Source organism: Mobula hypostoma, chromosome 24 (genome assembly GCF_963921235.1).
Source record: "Mobula hypostoma chromosome 24, sMobHyp1.1, whole genome shotgun sequence".
Lineage (NCBI taxonomy): Eukaryota > Metazoa > Chordata > Chondrichthyes > Myliobatiformes > Myliobatidae > Mobula > Mobula hypostoma.
Genome location: NC_086120.1, coordinates 10679598 through 10704397, shown reverse-complemented (window position 1 = coordinate 10704397; position 24800 = coordinate 10679598). Strand labels below are relative to the sequence as shown.

General features: G+C 42.9%; 1 protein-coding gene across 12 annotated transcripts in view; it reads left to right on the top strand.

The window, feature by feature from the left end:
- The window catches only part of LOC134337298 (receptor-type tyrosine-protein phosphatase S-like), a 513177-nt gene that overhangs the window by 429531 nt on the left and 58846 nt on the right, over positions 1 to 24800 (top strand). For 6 of the 12 annotated variants that reach the window (XM_063032183.1, XM_063032182.1, XM_063032178.1 and 3 more), the window contains 3 exons: positions 1563 to 1604; positions 11207 to 11304; positions 20608 to 20731. In XM_063032183.1, coding sequence (XP_062888253.1) covers positions 1563 to 1604; positions 11207 to 11304; positions 20608 to 20731 — 264 coding nt within the window. The remainder of the gene's footprint in view (positions 1 to 1562; positions 1605 to 11206; positions 11305 to 20607; positions 20732 to 24800) is intronic. The other 6 variants (XM_063032185.1, XM_063032184.1, XM_063032181.1 and 3 more) reach the window with 1 other exon arrangement.

Genomic DNA, 24800 nt, shown 5'->3' with positions numbered 1-24800 from the left:
TCTGGTTGTAGTACTTTGTGTTAACACATTGTGGTAAGAGGTGGGGGGGGGAGGGGCAACCAATTGGCAGAGTTTGTTTGTCAGTGGGTTTCCTGGAATTATATTCAGGACATCAGGAAATTCGGAAACCTGTCACTGCCACCAGGTCTGATGACAGGACATTGGCTAGATTCATAGGGCACAGAAGCAGACCCATTTGGCCCAGTTGGTCCATGCCAACCAAGATGCCCATCCAAGCTGGTCCCATTTGGCCCATATTCTACGAAACCCTTCCTATACGTATACCTATCAAATGGTCTTTTAAAATATGTCTTTTGAAAGAAGCGCAACCAATCATTAATTCAGAGGAGGTGAATGGATCCAAGGTAGTCAGAGGTGATATTATCAAGCACGAAGTTCTGTCTCAGTGACTCCATTTACTCAAGAAGGTTTTGTGAAAGGTTTCAGCTTGTGGGTAATTCTTACAGCTGGGTCACCTGGAGTGCAGTTAATGACAGGGTCACGAAAGAGGAAGACCAGCATGTCACAGCTTGGAGCTGTACTTGAATGTGTGTCTTTGGATATGTGGTGGGCTCTCTGAGGTCACTGTGCTATCCTAAGCAGCAACATAGCGCTCTTCAGCTATGAGATTATGGCCGCTTGACCTTTCCAGCTATCGGCGGAGGTTGGCCAAGCCAGCCCACGCTGTGCCGAGTCAAGTGAGCTCCTCGGAAAAGCTGCATGTGGCTGCCATGTCCCTGGGCTAAGGAGTGAGGGAGGAGCAACAACTACAGCTGCTCACCAGGGTACGAGAGACACCATCAGGGAAAGCAGCATCAGTGGTCTGTTCATGGCTAACACAGCAAAGAACCAGAGAGACAGCTTGGCCGTTGCAGCCTGGGACATAATCTGCAGCAGAGTTGGCAGCAAAATCACTGGGACTTGGGACCAGGCTGGGACAAGTTACCCAACCTCCCAGACAGGTAATCTCCAGGACCAGCTGCCCGTAACCAGAAAGGTAAATTAATGATTATTTTGTTTAATTATTTAGTAAGATACTGAAGAAAGCTGAAAGTGCCTCCTTATTCAGAGAGAGAACAATGTGTGATGAAACCTTCATAATCAGATCCAACACACCTTAGGGCTCGAGATGAGGATAGAGTTGGTAGAAAGAGTCTTGAGAGTCTTGTGGACTCCACCTTAGTTTTATCTAGCCTTGGCCCCCGTGTCCCACCAGAACTTTAATATCCTCTCCCAGGATCAACCATAGTCATTCTGGGGACCCGACCTCATAAGTGAAGGTCCCGAATTTTCAGGCAGTCCCACGAGGACACAATTACTACGATTGTGTTTAAGACAGAGGGAGCCCCGAGGAAAGAAAGGAAAGAAACAAAAAGAGGTAAGAAACAGAACAAACGGCCGAGTTCTTTGAGAGGGCCAGATCGGAGACTGACTGTTTACTCATGCATTTGTTTGTTTACTTTGAGTTCCCGTTTTGTTTTTGTTTGTTATCTCCCCCTTGAGTTGTGTTCTGCCAGCCTGTAGATTTAAGTGTGTTCACGTGCTGATGTTTCTTTTCACAGAATCTGTTGTCAGCAGTCCCCTCAGTGAACCTGAATTTGCAAGTTAGTTCCCACTTGCATTTTATGCCTATTGTTTCGTTAGCTTTAATTTCATTTTGTTTTTTAATATACACCTAAATGTGTATATGTATATATATATATTAAATATATGTGTGTTATATACCTATATATATAATATATATATGTATGTATGTGTGTATGTACATATATATATATGTACATATAATCTGTGTTTCTTATCCACCTTGATGTAGTTTTTAACTTGTGTTTCTCTCTTGAGCTCCTGGCTGCTCATTGGCTAAGCTTTTAGCTCCTTTCACTCTTGCATGTTTTTAGGTGTATGTTTCAAATGTCAATCCTTTAAGCCCAGGGTTGCCTGCAGATTGGTGGCTTCATCAGTTTCACCTGGTGGTCTAGTGAGCTCAAGGAAATGGGAGCAGCAAACGGGCTGGGTCTGAGGATGAGAGGGACGGGAGGCTAGACTGGAATCAGCCTTCAACATATAGTGGATTTCTTAGAATGGTTACAACACTGAAGGAGGCCATTTGTTCTATGATGTCCTTGCTGCATCTCTCCCAAAGTTGTCCAAAGTATGGTTTAACACCATTAATTCACTATTTCCTCAGGAGGTAATCGATACAGAAACTCCTCCGGACTGGAGGGAGTGGGGACGAGGAAGGATTTATTCAGTTTTGTCCCAATGCAGACACAAGAGACCGCAGATGCTGGAAACTGGAGCAAAAAGCAATCTGCAGGATGAACTCAGCAGGGAGAGTGGCATCTGTAGAAGAAAAGGAACTGTCAATGTTTCAGGTTGAACTCCTACATCAAGACCTTCCTCCTGCAGATGCTGCTTGACCTACTGAATTCCTCCAGCAGGTTATTTCTTGGCCCAGTTCAAACTCATTTTGAATCAGAACACCAAGGTAACAGGTTTATGTCTTAATGTGCTAGACCATCGTTGTCTTCAGGATATTCTAATATATAATCCTTATGGAAGTGTCTTCACACATCTCACCTGCGACCTACAATGCTTCTCATTTGATGTCACTATGTTCTTTCTGACTGGAATACTTTATTCCAAATCACAACAAGTAAACTCATCATGATGAACTTCCATGAGAGGGAGGGCAATGCCAGTAAAGAATTAGCGTGTTTTTCTGCATGTTCATGTTAAATTGCTATTCACTCTTCCAATTAAACAAAACTTTTCTCCTTGCTGTCAAAAGAAATCTTTAACTGCAGGAAGCAGCCTGTCAGGCGCTGATTTCATCACTGGGTTGGGTTATACATACATCTTGTCTCCAGAACTCAGAGGATGCTTAGTTCACATAAGAATTTTCATCTGGGCTTGTCCTATCTTTTTAATTCAGTTTAACACAAATTAGCCAAACAAATGCAAAGATTCACAGAATTTCAAATCCAAAAAGCAGGTAGTATCTGTTGAATTTTCTATCTTTTTTTTTTGGCACTGGCTTGTAAAACATTACAATAGAAGGCAGCCCACCCACTAACTGCCCATTGCCCCAGGTAGCATTAATAATCACTGCAGACTTCCAGTGCTCTCACCCATTTGCCGTGGATCTTCAGGTCTTTCTCTATGGCAAACCTGACATCAGCCGATATGGTTTGTTCAGATTTTCAAACTTACTTAATGTAGTTTAAAATATTCACTGACAGAGAACCAGACAGTGGTTAAAAATCCTTAAGCTTTTCTCAATAAGCCCATCTTTAGCCATATTAATCGCACCGTATCAATTTTTTACTTAGATCTTTTGAGCAAATTTTTAAAACAACATTTCTTATAATCTGCTCAAACTCTATTCATTCTGTCACGTTTTACATCTGGTGGTCTTCCAATCAATTCAGACCAAATATGTAACAAAGTATATCCTGTCTAATGCATATCAGAATGCAGTTTGAACGTGGACCAATAATTTTGGCCTGAGGATACTTCAAGCCTTTTCTTGTGTTTTATTCCTCTCCTTTTATAGAATCACAGAACATTTATGGAACGTAAGTAAGTTCTTTAGCCATTTGCCTGTTTCTTAGACAGTTTCGTTCCTATATACTGCAAACTGAATAAATAGACTCTCTCTCAAACACACAAGCACGCGCACACGTGCACACGTACACAGAGGCCGACACAAATGTACATACTTACTCACATGCATACGTACAAACACACACACAAATGCACTTGTGTATATAATCAAAGCAAATCGACAAATACTTGGTTACCATTGACCTACTACATGCTGATTGTTTCAAAACTTTTCATCTCATTGTATTTCTTAAAAGTAATTGTGAACTAGATAACACAATTAATCTCAGATTGGGAGAATGGGCAAAGAAGTGACAGATGGACTATAGTGTATGGAAGTCTTTGATCATGCACTCTGGTAGAAAAAATAAAGGTGTAGATTATTTTCTAAACTGGGATAAAATTCTGAAATCAGAGGTGCAAAAGGACTTGAGAGTCCTTATGTAGAATTCCCTAAAAGTTAATTTGCAGGTGGAGTCAGTGGTAAGGAAGGCAAATGCAATGTTGGCATTCATTTCAAGAGGGCTAGACTATAAAAGCAAGGATGTAACGCTGAGGCTTTAAAAGGCATTAGAGTGCTTTGAGCATTTTTGGACTCCTTATCTAAGAAGCGTTATGGCACGTGGCCCAGTGGTTAGGGCGTTGGGCTCACAATCTGGAGATCGTGGGTTCGAGTCTCAGCCAAGGCAGCGTGTTGTGTCTTTGAGCAAGGCACTTAACCACACACTGCTCCAGTCCACCTCAGCTGAAAATGGGTACCAGCAAAATGTGAGGGGTTAACCTCACGATAAACTATCCTATCCGGGGGGGCGGGGGCGGAAGCCTCGTACTCTCAGTCGCATCACGTCACAAAAACCGGCATAAGTACTGACCTGATGGACCACAAAGGCTCGGGATAGACTTTGACTTTGACTATCTAAGAAGCAATATGCTGGCATTGGAGAGAGTCCATAGAGGGTTCATGAGAATTATTCCAGGAATGAAAGGGTTAATGTATGAGGAGTGTTTGATGGCTCTAGGCCTGTACTCACTGGAGTTTGGAAGAATGAGGGGGAACTCATTGAAACCCATTGAATATTGAAAGGCCTAAACAGAGAGAATGTGAAGTGGATGTTTTCTATAATGAGGGAGTCCAGGACCAGAGGACACAGCCTCAGGCATCCCTTTGGAACAGAGACAAGGATGAATTTATTTAGCTAGAGGTTGGTGAATCTGTAGAATTCATTGCAACAGTGGCTGGGGAGGCCAAGTCATTGAGTATATTTAAAGCAGAGGTTGATAGATTCTTGATTGGAAAGGGTGTTAAAGGTCATGGAGAGAAGGCAGAAGAATGGATTGAGAGGAATAATAAATTAACCATGACGGAATGGCGAAGCAGCTCGTTGGGCTAAATAGCCTAATTCTGCTTTGTCTTGTGGTCCTATTGTTTTATGGTCTAAAATGAGCACTGAAAACAATTTTACATAAGGATAACAGATATTATACAAATATTAAGTTCAGAGTCAGATCAATATTACATGCATATAAATTCAGCTAGGCCCAAATCTATGACAGTGTTTTTTTCTCTCTTGAAGACAGTGGGGTAGAGATTAGTCCTCATTGGCTTGCACTTGACGCCAGGCTGATTTCAATGGAACTAAAGGAGGAAAGCGGAAAGCAAACATGCTGAGGGTGGTCCATGATAGTCAAAGGTCAAATTCAAGTTGGTGAGAAGGTATCAGTTGCAGTCAGAGGCCAATGGGTAATTATTCTGTCACGAGTGCTTAAAATTGATTAGTTAGGCTCCAAAATGCAGGATTCAACTTGCATCTGTCAGCACGTAATCACATCTCTCAGGAAGGCTTTATGAACAATGAATGACAGTTGATAGTATTTACTTCCTCACCATCTGGGGAAATGCACACATGGTGAGTAAGCACCTTTCAATAAATAACCTTGCAGACTGCGAACAGGTGGTGTGGAGGGGATTCTGGAGAAAGGACGTCCAATCACTGTCTTACCTTAGTAAACCACTCTGCTGCTGAGCCAGAGTGCTCCCAATCTCATCCATTCGGAAGGAACCGTTCTATAAGCAAGTAGTCTCAACATGCATCAATTGTAACGCCCAGAATATATTATCAGAGTTACACCAGCCTGGGCAGTCTATCGTCCGGCATTGCAGTTCTGCACAACATAACAGATTGGCAGACTCAGTAGCACATTCCCATAAATGAGATATAACTCATCCGTTCATCCAGTGCATGTGTGCACAGGGAAAAGGGAGCATGTGCAGTCATAGCAGACAATGCTTGTTTTAACACCACTTGTTTTAACGCCATTTGTGCAAAACTTTGTTGCTCAGATGAAGCCCACTAGCTGAATCAGACCTGATTAGGGCTGAGGCTAGCTATGGCATTCGTTAAAAGAGCCTATTTTCTTTTTGGGCCATGGGAGCATCATCTTCTGCCAGGTACATGGTCTCTTTCAGTTTTATTTGTTAGATATTGGCCCAAAAAATCTCCAGTTCAATCACTTCCACAAAGGAAAACCCAGGCCATTCCCTCCCCATTATCTCTCCCAGTTTTCCTATCCAATGATCTCCCTAGTGCATCACCCCCTGTCCAGCCAAATGACCATCCTGCGTTCATTCCCCTGATGTCCATCTGACCTTCTCTTTCCCCCAGTAATCCTCTGCCCCCTCCCAAATGTAGCCCTCACCCCTAGCTCTTAGCTCCTCAGGATTGCTCTTCCTCAGACATCCTCTTTCTTCTAACCCCAGCCCACTCCTGATCATTACTTCTATCATCTCCATTGTCCTCAATGGCAGGATCCCAGAGGAAAGATGTTGGGGTCAGTCTCCTGTCATACGATCTGCCCTACTGCCTCCAATACCTCAGACCGCTCTACTGCCCAGAACGTCTCAGGCCTTTAAATGCAGAAGTATCACTCACAGGATGTAGGCACTGGTCTGGTCTGAGTCCCCTGCTCGGTGCCCCACTAATCTCTTACTTTAAGCACTTTACAGTTTTGACTCTGGGATCTTTTTGGAAGGTTTCACTACCATTCCAGTAAACCTTAGCCATTGATCAGGTTCTGATCTTCAGTAGTGACAAGGGAAATATTCAACATATTTTGTGTATCTAGTCTTTAGCTAGATATAATTAGAGTAAGTAACACTGCAGATTTGGGAAGTGTAGAACAATGTAATATAAATGGAAATGAATCTAGTTCTGTAAGATACAGCCTTTCGATACCTATTCATTTCAGTGCCTCGGATGCAACTCTACAACTATATGGCACCGTGCCATCATAGATTGCAGATATTTCAGCACATACCTACACACACATGGCACACTAATACACACACAAACACACACACACACACACACACACACACACACAAACACTTTCTATTCTAGCAAGGAATTATAGCCAGTATTTTCCTCATTAGTAAGGAAAACGAAAACATTTTCCACCACAGATATTGGGCACAGATGACATTTTTTAATTTCATAAATATATTTTATTCATGATAATATACATGTTGAATATAATTAATGCACATTTTTCTACACTCAATTTTACCACTAATCTGGTTCATTTTCTTACAATGTGTCACACCATTCACTTTTCTTCCTTAAACAATTGGAGGTGCCGATAAATCAGGATTTGAATAGTGTGTCACCAGCTCAGCATTAAGTATCTCCAACGCATGGCCAGCTCCAATCCTATTACTTCTCTATCGTGTTATAATTCGTGATAGCCAGTCACCTAGACACCTGTGGGTTGGCTAGACGAGTTACCGCAGCCCGAGGACAAGCTTTGACACAGTTGCAGGAAGCAAAATGTGAGACACCCAGGTTGCTTTGTATGCAAATGTTGACCATTGTGAATCTGAGCTGGGAGGTCCTGTGCTAGGTTTATCACTGGTCAGTTGAATATGGCTGCCATGAGCCTTCGTGGCCCCTGAGCCAGAAAGAATAGAAATCATCTCCCCCATCTCAGTTCACTGACTCCAACTGGAACCTGTGATGTCATTGGGGAAGTAAAGAATAACACTCGAGGTCTGAGCATGTCCTCGTCAAATAACCTCTTGCCTTTCACTGCTGGGTTTCCAAGAGCAGCCATTGGGCGAGAGACGAGGTAGAGGTTGTTGGGGATGGGCATCATTGTTAGAAACAGGAAACTGGAGATAGGGGGGAGAGATTCAGTTAGGGTGATGTGAAATTAAGGGGTGGGTGGCTTAATTGGTTTCTAACCAACTCCATAAGGCTGCACCTCCCACTAAGGGTTCAGTGTGGCTCAGTTGGAAAATGTATCAGCAGGGACTATGAGAAGGAAGGGGAAACTGGCCTGTGGAAGGACATCTCTCACCTTCCAGCCTCTTCTTTGGAGGCCACATTTGATAATAGAACTCCAAGAAGCAAAAAGCAGGCAAGAATCCTTTCGTCCTTTCAGTGCATGAAAGGCTTGGGAGGGGTGGCTAAGTTGGTGGCTTAAATCACTTCTCCATTTGTTAATGAGTGTGTCTGTATTGGACATTTTCCAGGATGCAGGAATGTGTTTTCCAACACATCTCCCTTTGTGTTGTGTGTTGTAACAAACTGCAGTGAAATCCCACCATAAAAACTGATGATGATTTCATGCTTGCTTCTCATCTTTGTGCTGCCTCGAGTTTAACGTCCATATTGTCTGCTTCAAATGATCAAACTCTGCTGATTCTGTAACAGGGCTTGAAATTCTCCATAGCAACGAAAGGCATTTCCCGCTATCTTTGCAAGCAAGGTTTGTAATACCATTAGGGACCTGCTTGTGGAGAAAGCCAGATACAAGGATCAGAAAATAAGGAGAAACAGGGAAAATAAAACAATCAACAAAAGTATTGAGTAACCACGGCAATGCAGGCCAACTCATTAATAGGGGATATTGTCAAAGGCATGCCAAATGAACATCCCTGTCTTCCCCAGCTAGATAAACAAAAAACAGCGGATCTGAAGTAAAACAAATAGCCTGTAAATCTACCAGCATCTCACAAAGTAATGTCATCTGCCCTTTTTTTTTCAGTACATTTCATATCATGTAACAGAAGTTCAAGACAGTTTTGGTAATACAGTGGATTCTGATTACTTGGGACACAATGGGACCAGAACATTTTAGCCCAATTAAGTAGCAGCCCCAATTAGCCAAAGTTTCATGGCAATAATAAAAAGGTATATGAAAAGGCAAACTACCATTTAACTGAGTAACAAGTAATGTATTTAAAAGAAATACAGAATAAATTAGGATACAACCAAAACTACTGCAATTCTATAAAACTGTGTATTAGTTCCTAATAGTTATCGATGTCGTGTTCTTTTGATTGACTGTAAATGAACAAAATCAGTGCATATATCTAGCGCAGATAGTGGACTATCTTCAAACTGTGTTTTCTACGATTGCATCCACAAAATATTCATTTTAATTGTAATATTCAAGATGATTGACAATACCTTCAAATTTTTTTGTAGTTCATAACTTGCTGAAGTGGTGAAATCATTTCATTTTCACTTCTGCAGTTTCTGGCATCTCCAAGCCTAAAGGCTTGAAACCACAGTGAGCAAAACAGTTCTGAATCGCCTTACTACTTAGTACTCACTAACTATCAGTGACAAAAATCATTGCTTTTTGAACACAGACAAGCAAAGCTATTTATAAACTGTTCGCTCGAGGCACGGTGTAGTCTTTGACACCCACACAATGTGCACATGACTGATGAAAATTTTCAGTAACAGTCTCCTGCCCCAATTAAGCAGTCTGGTGTCACAAATAAATGAAGGGAATCCCAGCTGTTTTCTGAATTTGGTTTTGCTCTTTAAGAGTTGTCCCAAATAAGTGGCTGCCCTGATTAACTGATGGCCCAGTTAACCAGAATCCACTGTATAATATAAAGTTTTTAATAAATTTAACATTAATAACTAGTTTGTAGACTTTCAATTTATAGTATGCAAGATAATATTCCTTGATGAGAGAATAATTTTAAAGTTGTGGCGAACATTACTCACTGAGAGATCTCCAAAGTACTCAGGTTAACTTATCAAGAAACTTGGGAGGACAATGTGGTGCTTTAAGCAAACTGAGATAAAGCACAATCTCTGGAGGTATGTGTCATTATGACAGGAGGAAAGTGAGTACTCTCTATACGTCTCTGGGTATCGCACAATTTTACCACATACATCCACAGTGCACAGTAATGATATTTTTTATTGGAAGGCTGTCTTTCCCTCTTATTATGGCCTTCTTTTCCTGCTGCCTCTGCATGTATCAGGCAGCTGAGTCAGCAATGCCACTCTCCCGTTCAAATTCTTGGCTGTGGATAACAGTAATAAGTCTCAGAAGAGCCTCTGCTCTTCAATCCTTGAATGCACTTTGCAGCTGAACAGTAAAGTCTGTGTGCTGAGTTGAGTCAGGGTTTCAGAACTGCATCCCAATGAGCCAAGTTCAGGACCCCAAAGACCCCTTACTTAAACCACCTTTCCCTTCCCTTAATCACACCTGTTCCCTCCTCATAACCTCCCTGCTTAACCATTCAATGCTGCAAGCAGGATGAAGAGGAAAGAGCCTTAACTTAGTCCCCAAATGATTAATTATCTTTCTCTGCTGAAGTATTATTTTCATTTACCATCTTGCCTCATTCCATTCCCATCTTGAAATTGGAAACTTCCTCTCTAGAAAACCTTAGGATTAACATTCAACTCCCCTCAAACACAGATGGATCACATCAGTAACAAGACTCCACTCCTCATAAGGTCCGTGAACTTCCCCTTCAAAGGTTGCGCATGTGGGGAATGCCCTGTTGAACCCAAGCAGAATCTGTCATACTGAGCCACAAATACATACGAAGGCTACAATCTGCATGTGCTCAACTCAGGGCCAAAAAAAAAATTGTTAGAAATGTCAAAAGAAAAAACAGCGAAGGGTTAGGTCCTCTATTCAAAAGTGGTTGGTTAATAAAATATTCCAACACCCTTGAATTTTTGCAGGTGGCCTTATTTTGTTTGATAGGTGATTATCATGCTCCATGGTAGGAAGCCCATTTCACATTTTTACTTAAATTAACCGAGTTGGTGCCCATGACAAACACAAAGTTTTGTATGATCCTTGGGGCAGAGGGGATAATGTGGCAGGGAAGAAGTGGGAGTAGCGAGGGAAATTGATGAGACTGTGGTTCAAACTATTTTCATAAATTGGTGCGTACAGAAAAAACAGAGGTGGGATCCAGTGCTTTAGAGCAGGGGTTCCCAATCTGGGGTCCACAGATCCCTCGGTTCATTGTAGGGGTCCATGGCATTAAAAAAGGTTGGGAATCCTTGCTTTAGAGAAACAGGGAAGTCAAAGATGGATGTACCCTTCCTGAGAAACCACACTGAGAGGATTCCAGTGTGCTTCCTGTAGGAAAAAGGGTTACTTGAAAATTGTTGGGTTTCAAATTTCAAGCCCTGATGGTGTAATGTTCTAACCACACATGACCCTCTTCTACTCCTCTCATTTCAGCCTTTTCATCTGGGACTAATGATTGAATTATAAAGTTTTTTGTTTCATTGTTTGTTTTTTAAGGTGATATGTTCATTATGTCTTTTCACAGGCATGATGAGCCATCCACCAATTCCCATTACAGAGCTTGCCGACCATACGGATCATCTGAAAGCAAATGACAACCTCAAGTTTTCACAAGAGTATGAGGTAAAGTGTGAATTACCTTATAAATGAATCTGTTGTGTCTGTAGCTCACGAGTTGTTTTTTTAGAGAAGTCTGCAGTTATTTACATTCTTTTGGAAATTTGGCACCAAGTCAAAACCACAACCACCTGCCAGTGTTTCTGAGCGCTATTTAGATTTGAGCATTTTAACTTTGTAAATCACCACATTACACAGACTACCTGCCAAAGGAGATGTGGAACAGGTTAAACAACATGATCTTGTCAGGAGTAACACACACAGAATACTGGATATCTTTGTTCATGTCTTCATTAAGATGGGTGAATTCTGAAGATATAATGCAAGTGTTTTGAATTAAGGATTCAAGTCAGGACATAAATTGTGCATTTCCAAATCAAAACACTGGGATTTGTGTGGTTTATTTTTCATGATAGTGTTAAATGTGGCTGGGACAGTTATCTTATTGGTTCAATCCTTGCCCTGTTTGAGTTAAATTAGAAGGTGGCTACATTTTGCAGATATGCCAGTAATAAAGATCACAGAACTGGCCAAAATCTGGTTTGACTCTGGGTTTGTACTCACTGGAGTTTTGAAAAATTAAGAGGGTTCTCATTGAAACCTATCAAGTATTGCAAGGCCTAGATAGAGTGGACTTGGAGAGGATGTTTCCCGTGGTGGTGGAGTCCAGGGCAAGAGGCCACAAGAAAATGGGCTTGGAGAAAACAAATCAGTCATCATTGAATGGCGGAGCAGAGTTGATGGGCCGAATGGCCTAATTCTGCTCCTTTGCTTTGTAGTCTTATTTACCAGTGATTGCATGCCGACCTCACATAAGCTTAACCTCACTGAGTAAATCCAGATCCTGAAGTTTTGAGGTGCCCTACAAACCAGAAGCCCTCGTCTCCAACTCTAGACTGAGCTGAACAATGTTTGCTAAATGTGGCCACCCCATAACACTGTCCTCTGATGGAAAGTGCAGACAGTTGGGTTCTGGGTGGTGGAATTTTTCCTGCAAATGCTGATGAAAACAGGATTAAAAGAAAGGAGAATAAATATTTGATTAAAAAAAGGCAGCTTGGAAGATATATGACAAAGTGGAGAATGTGACTAAGGATGGATTCTTTCATAAAATGCCAACTTATGGCAAGCAGAATAATTTCCTTTTATTCTTTGAAGTCCTATGATTGTAAGAAGGTGAAAAGTAGGATTAAGGAGACACGTACTCACTCCCTTTCCACCCATCAGGACAAAAAAGCAAAGAGGAAGGGTTGCCATGGTGATGTTCAGGATTAGCACACTAACACGCCATATCAGAGGATCCAAACATATTTTGAAAACTATTACTTTATCTGTGCAGACAGGACTAACAGTCTGTCAATCTTATTAAAGAAGAAGTGGGAATGTCAGGCTGGAGAAGCGAGATGTATGATTGGCTGCTCACTGGATGGAGGCTCCATAAATGTGGAGGTCAGACCAGTCTAAAACTGTGAAAGAGTACATTAAAAAAAAAGGGCGCAAATATTGTGATGGTGGTCATATTCCAGACTTTTCACTGATTTCCTGATTCATAGAACAGTACAACACAGAAACAGGATCTTCGATCTTCATGTTACATGTACCTTACACGATGCTGAATTAAGCTAATTCTCTTCTGCCTGTATATAATCCACTCCTTCCATTACCTATTTAATCATGTGTCTATTTAAAAACCTCTTAAATACCACCGTGCTATCTCCTTCCACCATCCCTGGCAACCGTTCCAGGCACCTACTGCTCTCTGCGTAAATAAACTGCCTTGCACATCTTCTTCAAGCTTTCCCCCTCTAACAATAAATGCATGTCTTGTTGTGTGTGACATTTCTAACTTGGGAAAAAAGTTTCTGGCTGTCTATCTAACTACTATATCCATGTCTCATAATTTCATAAGCTCCTATCAGATCTGCCCTCAGCCTGACACTCCAGAGAAAACAACCCAAGTTTGTCCAACCTCTCATTATACCTCATACCCACTAATCCAGGCTATATCCTGGTAAACCTCCTACACCATTTTCAAAGCCTGCACATCCTTCCTGCAATGGAATGACCAGAAATGCACACAATACTCCCAATTTCAGCCTAACCAAAGTTTTATACATTCCACTTTTTATCCTTGGCTAATGCAGTAAAAGCTGTGGGAGATTCAAGGTTTGTGTAATGAGCTTAAAGCAATCACAAATCAGACTTTAGTGCAGTTCATTCAGCAGCTGGATATCGTCCCAAGTTTGACGGAGTCACCACAAATTGGTTGCCTTGGGAAATTAAATCAATACGGAAGCAATGCTACATATTGGTACATCAAAAAACGGTGAATTTCTTTCCACACCTAACCCTTTATACTCGGTGAAGTTACTTTACATAACACCTGTCATCTTGCTGAATATAATACTCACAGAATAAAATACTGAGGCAAAAAAAGTGTTCAGATTCACTGTTAGTCCTTCACAATACATTGATGTAAAAAATACTACTTAAAACAATGATTAATGAGGCACAGGGAGATCTGTATTTACTGACAAATACATTTATTGTTTAAACTAACAAGTACGTGAATTCATACACTAAATATTTTGTGTGTGTTACGTACCCCGTAACTGGGTTGCCAAACCAGCAGAAATGGATCATTCAGTTGGAGTCTGGATTACTAGAACATAGAAAGTTTTATTAAAGGAACAAGCAACACAGTACTCTAATCAAAAGGATAATAAATGCAACAGTTCAGCAATGATAAACATACATGTACACAGAATTAAGATAACAGGATCAATCAAGCTCTATCGTTGTCTAGGGGTAAATGACCAGTTTCAAAGTGATGCAAAGTTCAGTTCAATTTAGTTCAGTTCAGTTCGCAGTAATCGCTGCCGTGGCGATGGACAGTGGGGGGAAGGAGAGAGAGAGCAAAACGAATGAATATTCAAAACGGCTTCCACACAGACCTTCGCAGTCAGCTTTCGGGCGAGTCCTTTGTGATGACATCTGAGGTCACCGACCGTGACCCCTCCGTTTCCCGATACGATCGTTTCTCTGCAGTGAACCCGGCACCCAGGCAAGGGTGGACACACACCAGGTTCCCGCCAATCGTACCTTTCCACCCTGAGCGTCTATGGCTTGATCCCGCGACCAGCCGTCCAAAACTTCCCACCGACTTGTGAGAGACGCACCGCTTCCAGGGTCTCGTTACCTCGGGGTGTCGTGTGTGTCCTGCCTTAGCGAACCTGTCCCTTTTTATCCCCCTGCTGGGGTATCGCCTGTCCATCACTTCAAACAGTTCAGGGTTCAAAGGGGGAGCCGATCTTGACAGCTCTCCTTCCGTTACTCTCTTCCGTTACTCTTCATTAACATCTCCAAATGCTGCTCCATTGTTTTCCTATCTCTCTCTCGCCTGAAGACAGGTGGCAGACCAACTGCTCATCCCACTGGTGCCAGCACAGGACAGCTAACATCTTAATCTATGTGTATTCCATCACACTTTCCCCCTTTAAGGATTTTTACCGGGGTAAAAATTACAAACATGAATACATTATTTGATACACAGAAATACACATCTTTATCAGCTATTTGGCTAATACAGCGCATTTGAAGTTGTCAACACCTGACAGACAGTCAGCCATCACATTTTCTGTTCCTTTAATATGTGTTATTAATAATCCCTTAGACCAGGTTCCAACTTAGCAAACTTCATAGTAGCCAAAAACACTGATGAATTGCGATCAATGTAACCTCTCATTGGCTTTCGTCCCGGACCACAATAAACAAGGGTCGTCCCATTCCGACTTAGTTTTCTCTCGCAAGGGCTTAGTAGGAGGGGGAGGGGTAGTAACTGCAGAGTTATTGCAAAACTTCCTACAGTACCCCACCATCTCCAAGAGCCGTCTGAGGGCCCTCTTGTCTGTCGGGGTTGGGATGTCAGAGATAGCCCGCACTTTAGCTTGCATCGCTGCCAGCTGCCCCTGTGTCACCACATTTCCCAGGTAAGTGACCTTCGTGTGGCCGAACTTATTTTTTTCAAGGTTCAATATCAAGCTGGCTTCAGACAGCCGTATTACATCGCCAATACACACCTCTGTGTTCGTCAGCCCTTTAGTCACTGAATTACTCATTCTATAGGGGTGCGGCTCGCTAGGCTGGCCTAGTGTAACAAACACCACCCAACGTCCCAGTTCTTTGCACCGCCTTGGGACAATCAAACACACGTGTGCGAGTTGTTTAATTACTTCTCCTAAAGAGTCGCTTTGTTCGGGGATTAAGGGAGAGACCTTATCAGCAGAGCTGGCCAAAACAATAGCCTTCTCCCATCTGGTCGATACCATACTCATCTTTTCAAAATGGTTTTTTTCTCTTACCGGGGGACCCTAGCTTCATTGATTTCCGCGCTAACACCGACTAGGTTTGTTAGCATATCAAAAGCCTGTGACCGCCTCAGTTCGCGTCGGCCATAATCAATAACATCCTTCCTCCTGGGCAGCCGGTAAACCTCTTTCATGATTCCACCAGCTGTTTCCTCCACCACCTCAACGTGTCCACCAAGGGGTACCTTGTGGGCCAGGTTAAAAATCTCATCCCCATAACTCTTTTGCACCACCCCCCATTCCTCATCTGCGGGTACTGTACTTGGTTTCCCTTTCTTCCTTAGCACTTCCTCCTCCACACAATAGCCTACTGGTTCCCTTGTTAAGTCTGTGTCAGAGAGAGCTGTCTCCACCAAAACCCTCAGCCCCTCGTCTCGCTCCTGCGCCTGCACAAATTCTTTCCTGGCTAATGCTAAGTCTGTCTCAGCTCCCTCACTACCTCTTGTTTCCCTACTCTCCTTCTTTTCATTTTCTACCCCCTTCTTGTACAAGACTGGCAGAAACATCTCAGCTAAATTTACTACCGCGGTCCCGTGATGAACCTGTGAGTCCATGGGCGGGTCCTCAATGCTGGCAGGCTGACCTGTCAATCTCACGACTGGGAACACGATTCCCCCGACGAGGTCATTACCGAGCAAGACTTCCACGCCTTTCATCGGTAATTCGGACCTCACCCCGATCGTGACTAGTCCAGAGACCAGGTTGCTTTGTAAGTGTATCTGGTGCAAAGGGACTGCCTCTGTCCCTTCCCCAATACCTTTGACCTTGACCTCCCCAGTCTGGGTCTCTGAGCTAAACTCTAATACACTCTTCAGTATCAGTGACTGACACGCTCCCGTGTCTCTCCAGATCCGCACTGGAACTGGTTTTAACCCCCTCCTCACTGACAACAATCCGGCCGAGATAAACTTCTCGTGCCCTTCCTGAACTTTGGCAGACCTGTCCTCTCCTAGCGGTTCGTTTACCAGCTCGATACAGCCAGTCAGAATCGCCGTTTTTCCTTTTCCCGTCTCCTTCTTTGGGGCAAAGCACCTGGACGCAAAGTGTCCGACTTTCCCACAATTATAACAGACGACCCCAGGAGACTTCCTACCAGACTGCTCCTGGTCTACCTTATCCTTCTCGTTAGTCCCCGGCTTACTTTCTGACTTTTCTGGCGGACTCTCCCCGCCGTCCTGACTACCCTTCTGGTAGCCTTTACTCGGGGCAAACTTCATTTTATGCGTCAACGCATACTCATCCGCTAACTTAGCAGTTGCGGCTAACGAGGCTGCCTCTTTCTCATCTAGTAGGGTCTCATACCCTCAGGGACACAACCTTTAAACTGCTCAATCAGGATCAGCTGTAGCAGTCTGTCATAATCCCCCTCTACCCCCTTCAAGGCACACCAACACTCACAATATGTCTGCATCTCACGGGCAAACTTTAAATACGTGCGGTCCCACTGCTTCCTCGCATTCCGGAACCTCTGCCGGTATGCCTCCGGGACCAACTCATAAATCCTGAGGATGGCCTCTTTCACCACCTCATACCTCTGGGCATCTTCCGCGGACAAAGCTGAGTAAGCTTGTTGGGCTTTCCCTTTCAGTACACTCTGAAGCAAAACAGCCCACTTATCCCTCGGCCAGTCCTGTAGCAACTTTTTCGAAATGGAGAAAGTACCGATCCACGTCGGTATCGTCAAATGGGGGAACCAGCCTAACCTCCTGGGTCGCCCGGAACCCTCCACCTTGGTTCGGCAGAGGCCCCTGCTCTGCCCTTATCTTTAACTTCTCCAGCTCGAATTCCCTTTCCCTCTGCCTCTCTCTCTCTTCTCACTCCCATTGCCTCTCTTTCTCTTCTCGCTCCAACTGCCATACCCGGAACTCGTGCTCGAGTCTCAGTTTTTCAAGCTGCACCTGTACTGCGTCTCCAGCAGGTTTTTCAATAGACACCACCTCCAGCTCGCCTTGGAGAATCACACCTTTAGATACATAGTGCTCTACGATAGCTCTGTGTATCTCCTCTGTCCTCATTGTCGACTTCCCCTTAGCAAGATTCAACCGTTTGGCCACAGCTACCAATTCCGATTTCCTGGCATCCTCTAATGCCTCCAAGGTCGGCACCTTTATAAATTCCTCAGCCTCCATTTCTGCTGTTTGTCTTTTCTTTCTTTCAGGAATTTTGACCCAATCAATTTACTCCGTCCCAAATTTAGCGTTCAAAATCGCGGACAAGAACCCCACTTATGTTATGTGCCCCGTAACTGGGTTGCCAAACCAGCAGAAATGGATCACTCAGTTGGAGTCTGGATTACTAGAACTAAGGAAGTTTTATTAAAGAAACAAGCAACACAGTACTCTAATCAAAAGGATAATAAATGTAACAGTTCAGCAATGATAAACATACATGTACACAGAATTAAGATAACAGGATCAATCAAGCTCTATCGTTGTCTAGGGGTAAATGACCAGTTTCAAAGTAACGCAAAGTTCAGTTCAATTTAGTTCAGTTCAGTTCGCAGTAATCGCTGCCATGGAGATGGACAGTGGGGGAAAGGAGAGAGAGAGCAAAACGAATGAATATTCAAAATGGCTTCCACACACAGACCTTCGCAGTCAGCTTTCAGACGAGTCCTTTGTGATGTCATGTGAGGTCACCGACCGTGACCCCTCCATTTCCCGATATGATCATTTCTCTGCGGTGAACCTGGCACCCAGGCAAGGGTGGACACACACCAGGTTCCCGCCAATCGTGCCTTTCCACCCTGAGCGTCTATGGCTTGATCCCGTGACCAGCCGTCCAAAACTTCCCACCGACTTGTGAGAGACGCACCGCTTCCAGGGTCTCATTACCTCGGGGTGTCGTGTGTGTCCTGCCTTAGCGAACCTGTCCCTTTTTATCCCCCTGCTGGGGTATCGCCTGTCCATCACTTCAAACAGTTCAGGGTTCAAAGGGGGAGCCGATCTTGACAGCTCTCCTTCCGTTACTCTCTCCCGTCCCTTCATTAACATCTCCAAATGCTGCTCCATTGTTTTCCTTATCTCTCTCTCTCCTGAAGACAGGTGGCAGACCAACTGCTGGTCCCACTGGTGCCAGCACAGGACAGCTAACATCTTAATCTATGTGTATTCTTGTCACATGTGCACACCCGCTAAGTATCCCTGCCTCTCCTGAATAGTTAAAGAGTAGCAAAGGTATTACCCGGCCAAAGGAGTTTACTCTGGCCAGGCGTTCCTCGTAGTCCCGATACACTCACTATGTGTTTCACACAGGGTTGTTCACACTTGTATCTGCAATGGTTATTCTTCGAAGTTACTGCTGCTAGCATACACCAAGCATCCAATTTTATATTCATTCCTTATCAATTCAAATATCGCATTCCAGTGTCATTGGCCACAGGCCATGTGTCTGATCTTTAACATCTTGTTATTGGCTCTGCTCTAAGCCGGCATCCATTTATTGCCCTCTTCCCATCAAGTGACTGTTGATAATTTATGGCTGTTTGTTCTCAAATCAGCAACAAACTCGAATCACTTCAGGCAAGCATCAACCCCAATATTCACAAACCTGCATGTTATAGACCAAAGAACATCTCACAAATAACTTCTTATTTGGAAATGATCTCCAGTCAAACAGAATACCTGCGTCTTCTTTAAAACATTGATCAAGCCCAGCATGTCAAGCTCACAAAATGGAGAATAGAGTGTCTCAACAAAATGGCAACCTCCATCCCCAAGCATGCAGCAAGAACAAAGACAGTTAGTCTGTCTGCTTCCACTGTCCTTGATTCATCTGAATTCACTGATTTGTAGATAGTCATTCTTTCTGGCCAACAATATCATGATGTGTTTACAGACAGCAAGTGAGTGGAAACTTTCTCTGAGTATGTCAGGGAATAAGACTCATAGATTTTAAGTAATCAGCAGAAAAATGGAGAAAAATTAAGGCAAATTGTTTCATAAAGTCATTGGTTATGGCTGAAATGCTGTTTGAAAGCATGTTGAAATCACCATTAAATTACAAAAAAAACAGAAATTCTGGGAGATAAATGGACATGCACACCAGAAAAATTAATTTAGGTGAAAACCTGAGTGTAGAGCCTAACTGTCAAAGTGTTGCCATCCATACAATGGGTTGAATAGCCTCCTTTTGTGTATTATGATTCTATTCTCTTTTTGGGCTCAGGAATCTTTTATTAAAAGGCTAATAGGATCAAACCTTTCTAGCTGGCTTCTTCCATGCTTAGTTTGTAGATCTTAACAGTCGTATTTAAGTTGTCCTTTGAAGAACAATATAATTCCCATTTATAGTCCAAACACATGCTTGAAGTCAATCGAATGTGAAAGACTGGGATCAGTACGTTGAGTATCTTAATGGAAGGTTTCCCCTTTCTCAAATACTTTTTGCAGATTATTGTAAAATGATACCAAGTTCCAGTGAATACATTCTGGTTCTTTCAAGATACATTGAACACAGATACTTTCATGCAGTTAACTGACTGGTTTACCTCAGCATTTAAGAACACCCTTGCACAACAGCTTAGTGGCAAAGCTTCAATACTACTGTACTGCTTGGAAATGGAAGCAATAATCTCTTAGGTCATAAATGAAAACCTTTGCTTCAGAATATTCTTTATTTTGACTCTAGTTCTCCTGAGTCAGACTATTGCTGGAAACTGGTACAAAATGGCTGGGAGCAAATCAGCAACCCTTTTACCCCTTTGAATTCAGTGAGAATTAGAACAGAAAAGGTGCAAAATGAAAAACACAGATTCTTTGAAGCACTAACATATTTTAATAAATGATTATAGATCATAAATGATAATGAAGAAAATGATTGTGAATATTGAAAATAATATCGTGGCAAGATGGTTGAATAGCAGATTAAAGGAACAGTAAGATATTTTTCCCATTTTTCTCATCTTCACTTCCCTTTCTCCTCTTTACTTTCAATGCTTTAGTCAATTGACCCAGGCCAGCAGTTCACGTGGGAACATTCAAACATGGAGGTGAACAAACCCAAAAACCGTTATGCCAACGTGATTGCATATGACCATTCCAGAGTTATCTTGGCACCAATTGAAGGTAAGTCTCCAAAATGTTACCACGGACCTTATTTGCAAATTTCTGAATGGGATATCCAATGTAGTTTGTGAGGAAATTGACACTACACTTTTTGACCTTTAAATGTAAAAAAAGCAGTTGATGTTTTGGGCAGAGACCCTTCTTCAGGATCTATGATAATTAGAAGAAGGTTCTCAGCCTGAAAAGTGGACTGTTAACTCTTTTCAATAGATGCTGCTTGACCTGCTGAGTTCCTCCAGCATTTTGTGTGTGTTTCTTTGGATTTCAAGCATCTGCAGATTTGCTTGTGTTTGTGACCTTTAAATGTGGTTTAAATCCTTTATTCTGAGATGTTGTCCATTTTTTTCTCAGTAAGTTTGATTTTCTGTCTTTCCGAAAGGAAGCAATTTTAGTCTAGCCACAATTGAGATGTCTCTTAAGAAGGTGAGCCCTCAGAAGGGTTCAAGGATGTCTTCAATCTCTCACTGCCTCAGTAAGAGTTCCCACCTGCTTCAGAAGGACACCAATCATACCAGCGCCCAAGAAGAGCAGGATAAGCTGCCTCAATAACTATCACCCAGTAACACTCACATCTACTATGATGAAGTGCTTTGAGAGATTCCTGCTTTGAGAGTTGCCTATTGTCACAATAAGTCTACAGTGGATGAAATCTCACCGGCTTTCCACTTGACCTTGGGTCACCTGGACAACAGTAATACTTATGTCATGCTCCTGTTTGTTGATCACAGCTCAGCGTTCAACACAATCATACCCTCGGTTCTAAACAACAAGCTCAAAAACCTGGGTCTATGTACTTCCTCACCAATAGACCATAGTCTGAGCATATCAGAAATAATGACTCCTCCTCACTGACAGTCAGCAGTAACACACCTCAGGGATGTGTGCTTAGCCCACTGCTCTACTCTCTCTACACCCATGACTGTGTGGCAAGGCACAGCTCAAACACCATCAATAAATTTGCTGACAACACAACTATTGTTGGTAGAATTTCAGATGGTGATGAGGAGGTACACAGGAGCGAGATAGAACTGCTGGTTGAGTGGTATTGCAACAAGAACTTTGCACTCAAGGTTAGTAAGACAAAGGAATTGATTGTGGACTCCAGGAAGGACACATCAAGGGAACACACACCAGTCCTCATTAAGAGATTAGAAGTGGGAAGGGTGAGCAGTTTCAAGTTCCTGGGTGTCAGCGTCTCTGAAGATCTATCCTGGGCCCAACATATTGATGCAATTACAAAGAAGGCACAACATTGGCTATATTTCATTAGGAGTTTGAGGGGACTTGGTGTGTCACCAAAGACTCTTGCACGTTTCTACAGATGTGCCATGGAGATCACCGTGACTGGTTGGATCACCATCTGATATGCAGGGGGCCACTGCACAGGATTGGAAAAAGCTGCAGAAAGTTTTAAACTCAACCAGCTCCATCACAGGCACCAGGCTTCCCAGCATCAAGGACACCTTCAAAAAGCAATGTCTCAGAAAGGTGCCATTCATCATTAATGCTCCGTCACCCAGACATGTCCTCTTCTTATTGCTACCATCAAGGAGGTGGTGGTACAGGAGCCTAAGGACACACACTAAATCATTCAGGAATTGTGATATATAGTTGTTTATTATTATGTATTGCAACGTACTGCTGCTGCGAAACAAAGTCCACGGCATTAAACCCGATTCTGATTCCGATTCACTTTCTGCTGAGGGGTTGCAGCAAATGGTTTGATGGATTATAATAACTTACTGTGATCCAGATTCAAATCCTTCCCGAAACAACGTAGTTCATCATTGTTGTACAGTGGTCATATTTTCCTGCATGCAAAGAAAATACTTTTTCAGTCATAAGTTGGTTTATTTGACACATATTGGACAAGTTTTGTGAAGATTGTGACTCCTTGATGTGCCTGAATATATCTCCAGATTCACCAATTATATATTGCATTTGTTCCATGTAATTGCGACTTGGTATTTTATTTAGTTTATTGAACGTGGGTTCTGTATTAGTATAACGTTAATGATTATTGCATTTGCTTTGGTAATCTGCTCATGTTACTAAGCATCCTCCTGGACCATATGCAAGCCCCAGGAACTGGCTGCCAGTTCCACTTTTCCTTTGATTCCTGTCTCTTTTATCTGCTCCCATTATTCCCAATCTCTCTCTTGCTCTTATTAGTTCTCCTGTAGGCCAAAAGCTTTCATATTTGACATTGCTTTTGGCACAGTCATATCTTGATTGCACCACGTCCCTTTTTATTTACTGTGTCCTCTACCCAATGGAACTGACCAATGAACCGATCTCAACCTCCCCCTCATCCCTAAATAAATTTCCCTAGTCTTCTGAATTCCCACTTTGCTCTGTTGTCCAATATTGGTTGTGTAGACTAAAGATGAATATTTATCAGTGTTGGTTATTCAGTTCAATAGAGAAGAGAATTGCTGAAAAATGCCATGAATTCAGGCCTGAGGTTGAGTCTTTCTTAGGTGCTATTTTGGGAATGCTACAGGAGATTTTTATCTAGACTAGCCCCTGCATTTCACAGCGATTACATTAACATTTGAAATTGAACTGATAGCTGATTCAGGGAACTTGTGCATTTGATGTAAATCTCTGGATTTTTAAGTATTTATTTGTTCCCCTCTGCCTGCCCTGAAGTACTGCTATCTGCTCAGGCTGGGCAGGTGAATCAGGGAACCAGCTATCTCTCAAGAGCAGTTCTTGTATGTCCAGTGCTTGGTGTCTCAGAACTGGGTGTGTCTGCACCCGCCTCACCCCAGCCACTGGCACTCCTTCCCTGCCACCTGTCCCACACCCCTCCCTTGGCGCTCCAGCCTCGCCATTCCCAATATCCTTTGCTCTCGCCAGATTTGTAGATGTACTCTCCACTCTATGTTGACAAATACTGTACTGTGCAAGAGTCTTATGCACCCTAGCTATATATATGTGCCTAAGACCATTGCCTAAGGTACTGCATGCCTAGATTGTTTTCTTCTCTTTGGTGCTGCATTTACTGTTTGACTTACTGCAACTGTAGATCTGTGGGTGTCTGTGAACATGAGCACGCCGTATCATTGACATATCATGTGCATGCATCCATATGCAGGTATGTACATGTGTGAACATGTACACATAATATATATAATAAATACAGGTTCACACATGTACATGCATGTATATATATATGTATATATGTGCTTGTGCATCCGTGTGTATCCTGATGCATGTAGCCATGTGAGTTTTTGAATGTGTATGCATGTATGTGTGCACATTCGTCCTGTATTTTGAGTGTGTGCATATGTGCATGCATGCGTACCCTTGTGTCCATGCATGTGTGTGTGTTTGTGCCTCAGTTTTATATTGTGCCAAGCTACTTATTCTCTGGACCATCGGAGGGGGTGCCCTGGTGTTATAGAAACATAGAAACATAGAAAATAGGTGCAGGAGTAGGCCATTCGGCCCTTCGAGCCTGCACCGCCATTTATTATGATCATGGCTGATCATCCAACTCAGAACCCCACCCCAGCCTTCCCTCCATACCCCCTGACCCCCATAGCCACAAGAGCCATATCTAACTCCCTCTTAAACACAGCCAATGAACTGGCCTCAACTGTTTCCTGTGGCAGAGAATTCCACAGATTCACCACTCTCTGTGTGAAGAAGTTTTTCCTAATCTCGGTCCTAAAAGGCTTCCCCTCTATCCTCAAACTGTGGCCCCTCGTTCTGGACTTCCCCAACATCGGGAACAATCTTCCTGCATCTAGCCTGTCCAATCCCTTTAGGATTTTATACGTTTCAATCAGATCCCCCCTCAATCTTCTAAATTCCAACGAGTACAAGCCCAGTTCATCCAGTCTTTCTTCATATGAAAGTCCTGCCATCCCAGGAATCAATCTGGTGAACCTTCTTTGTACTCCCTCTATGGCAAGGATGTCTTTCCTCAGATTAGGGGACCAAAACTGCACACAATACTCCAGCTGTGGTCTCACCAAGGCCTTGTACAACTGCAGTAGTACCTCCCTGCTCCTGTACTCGAATCCTCTCGCTATAAATGCCAGCATACCATTCGCCTTTT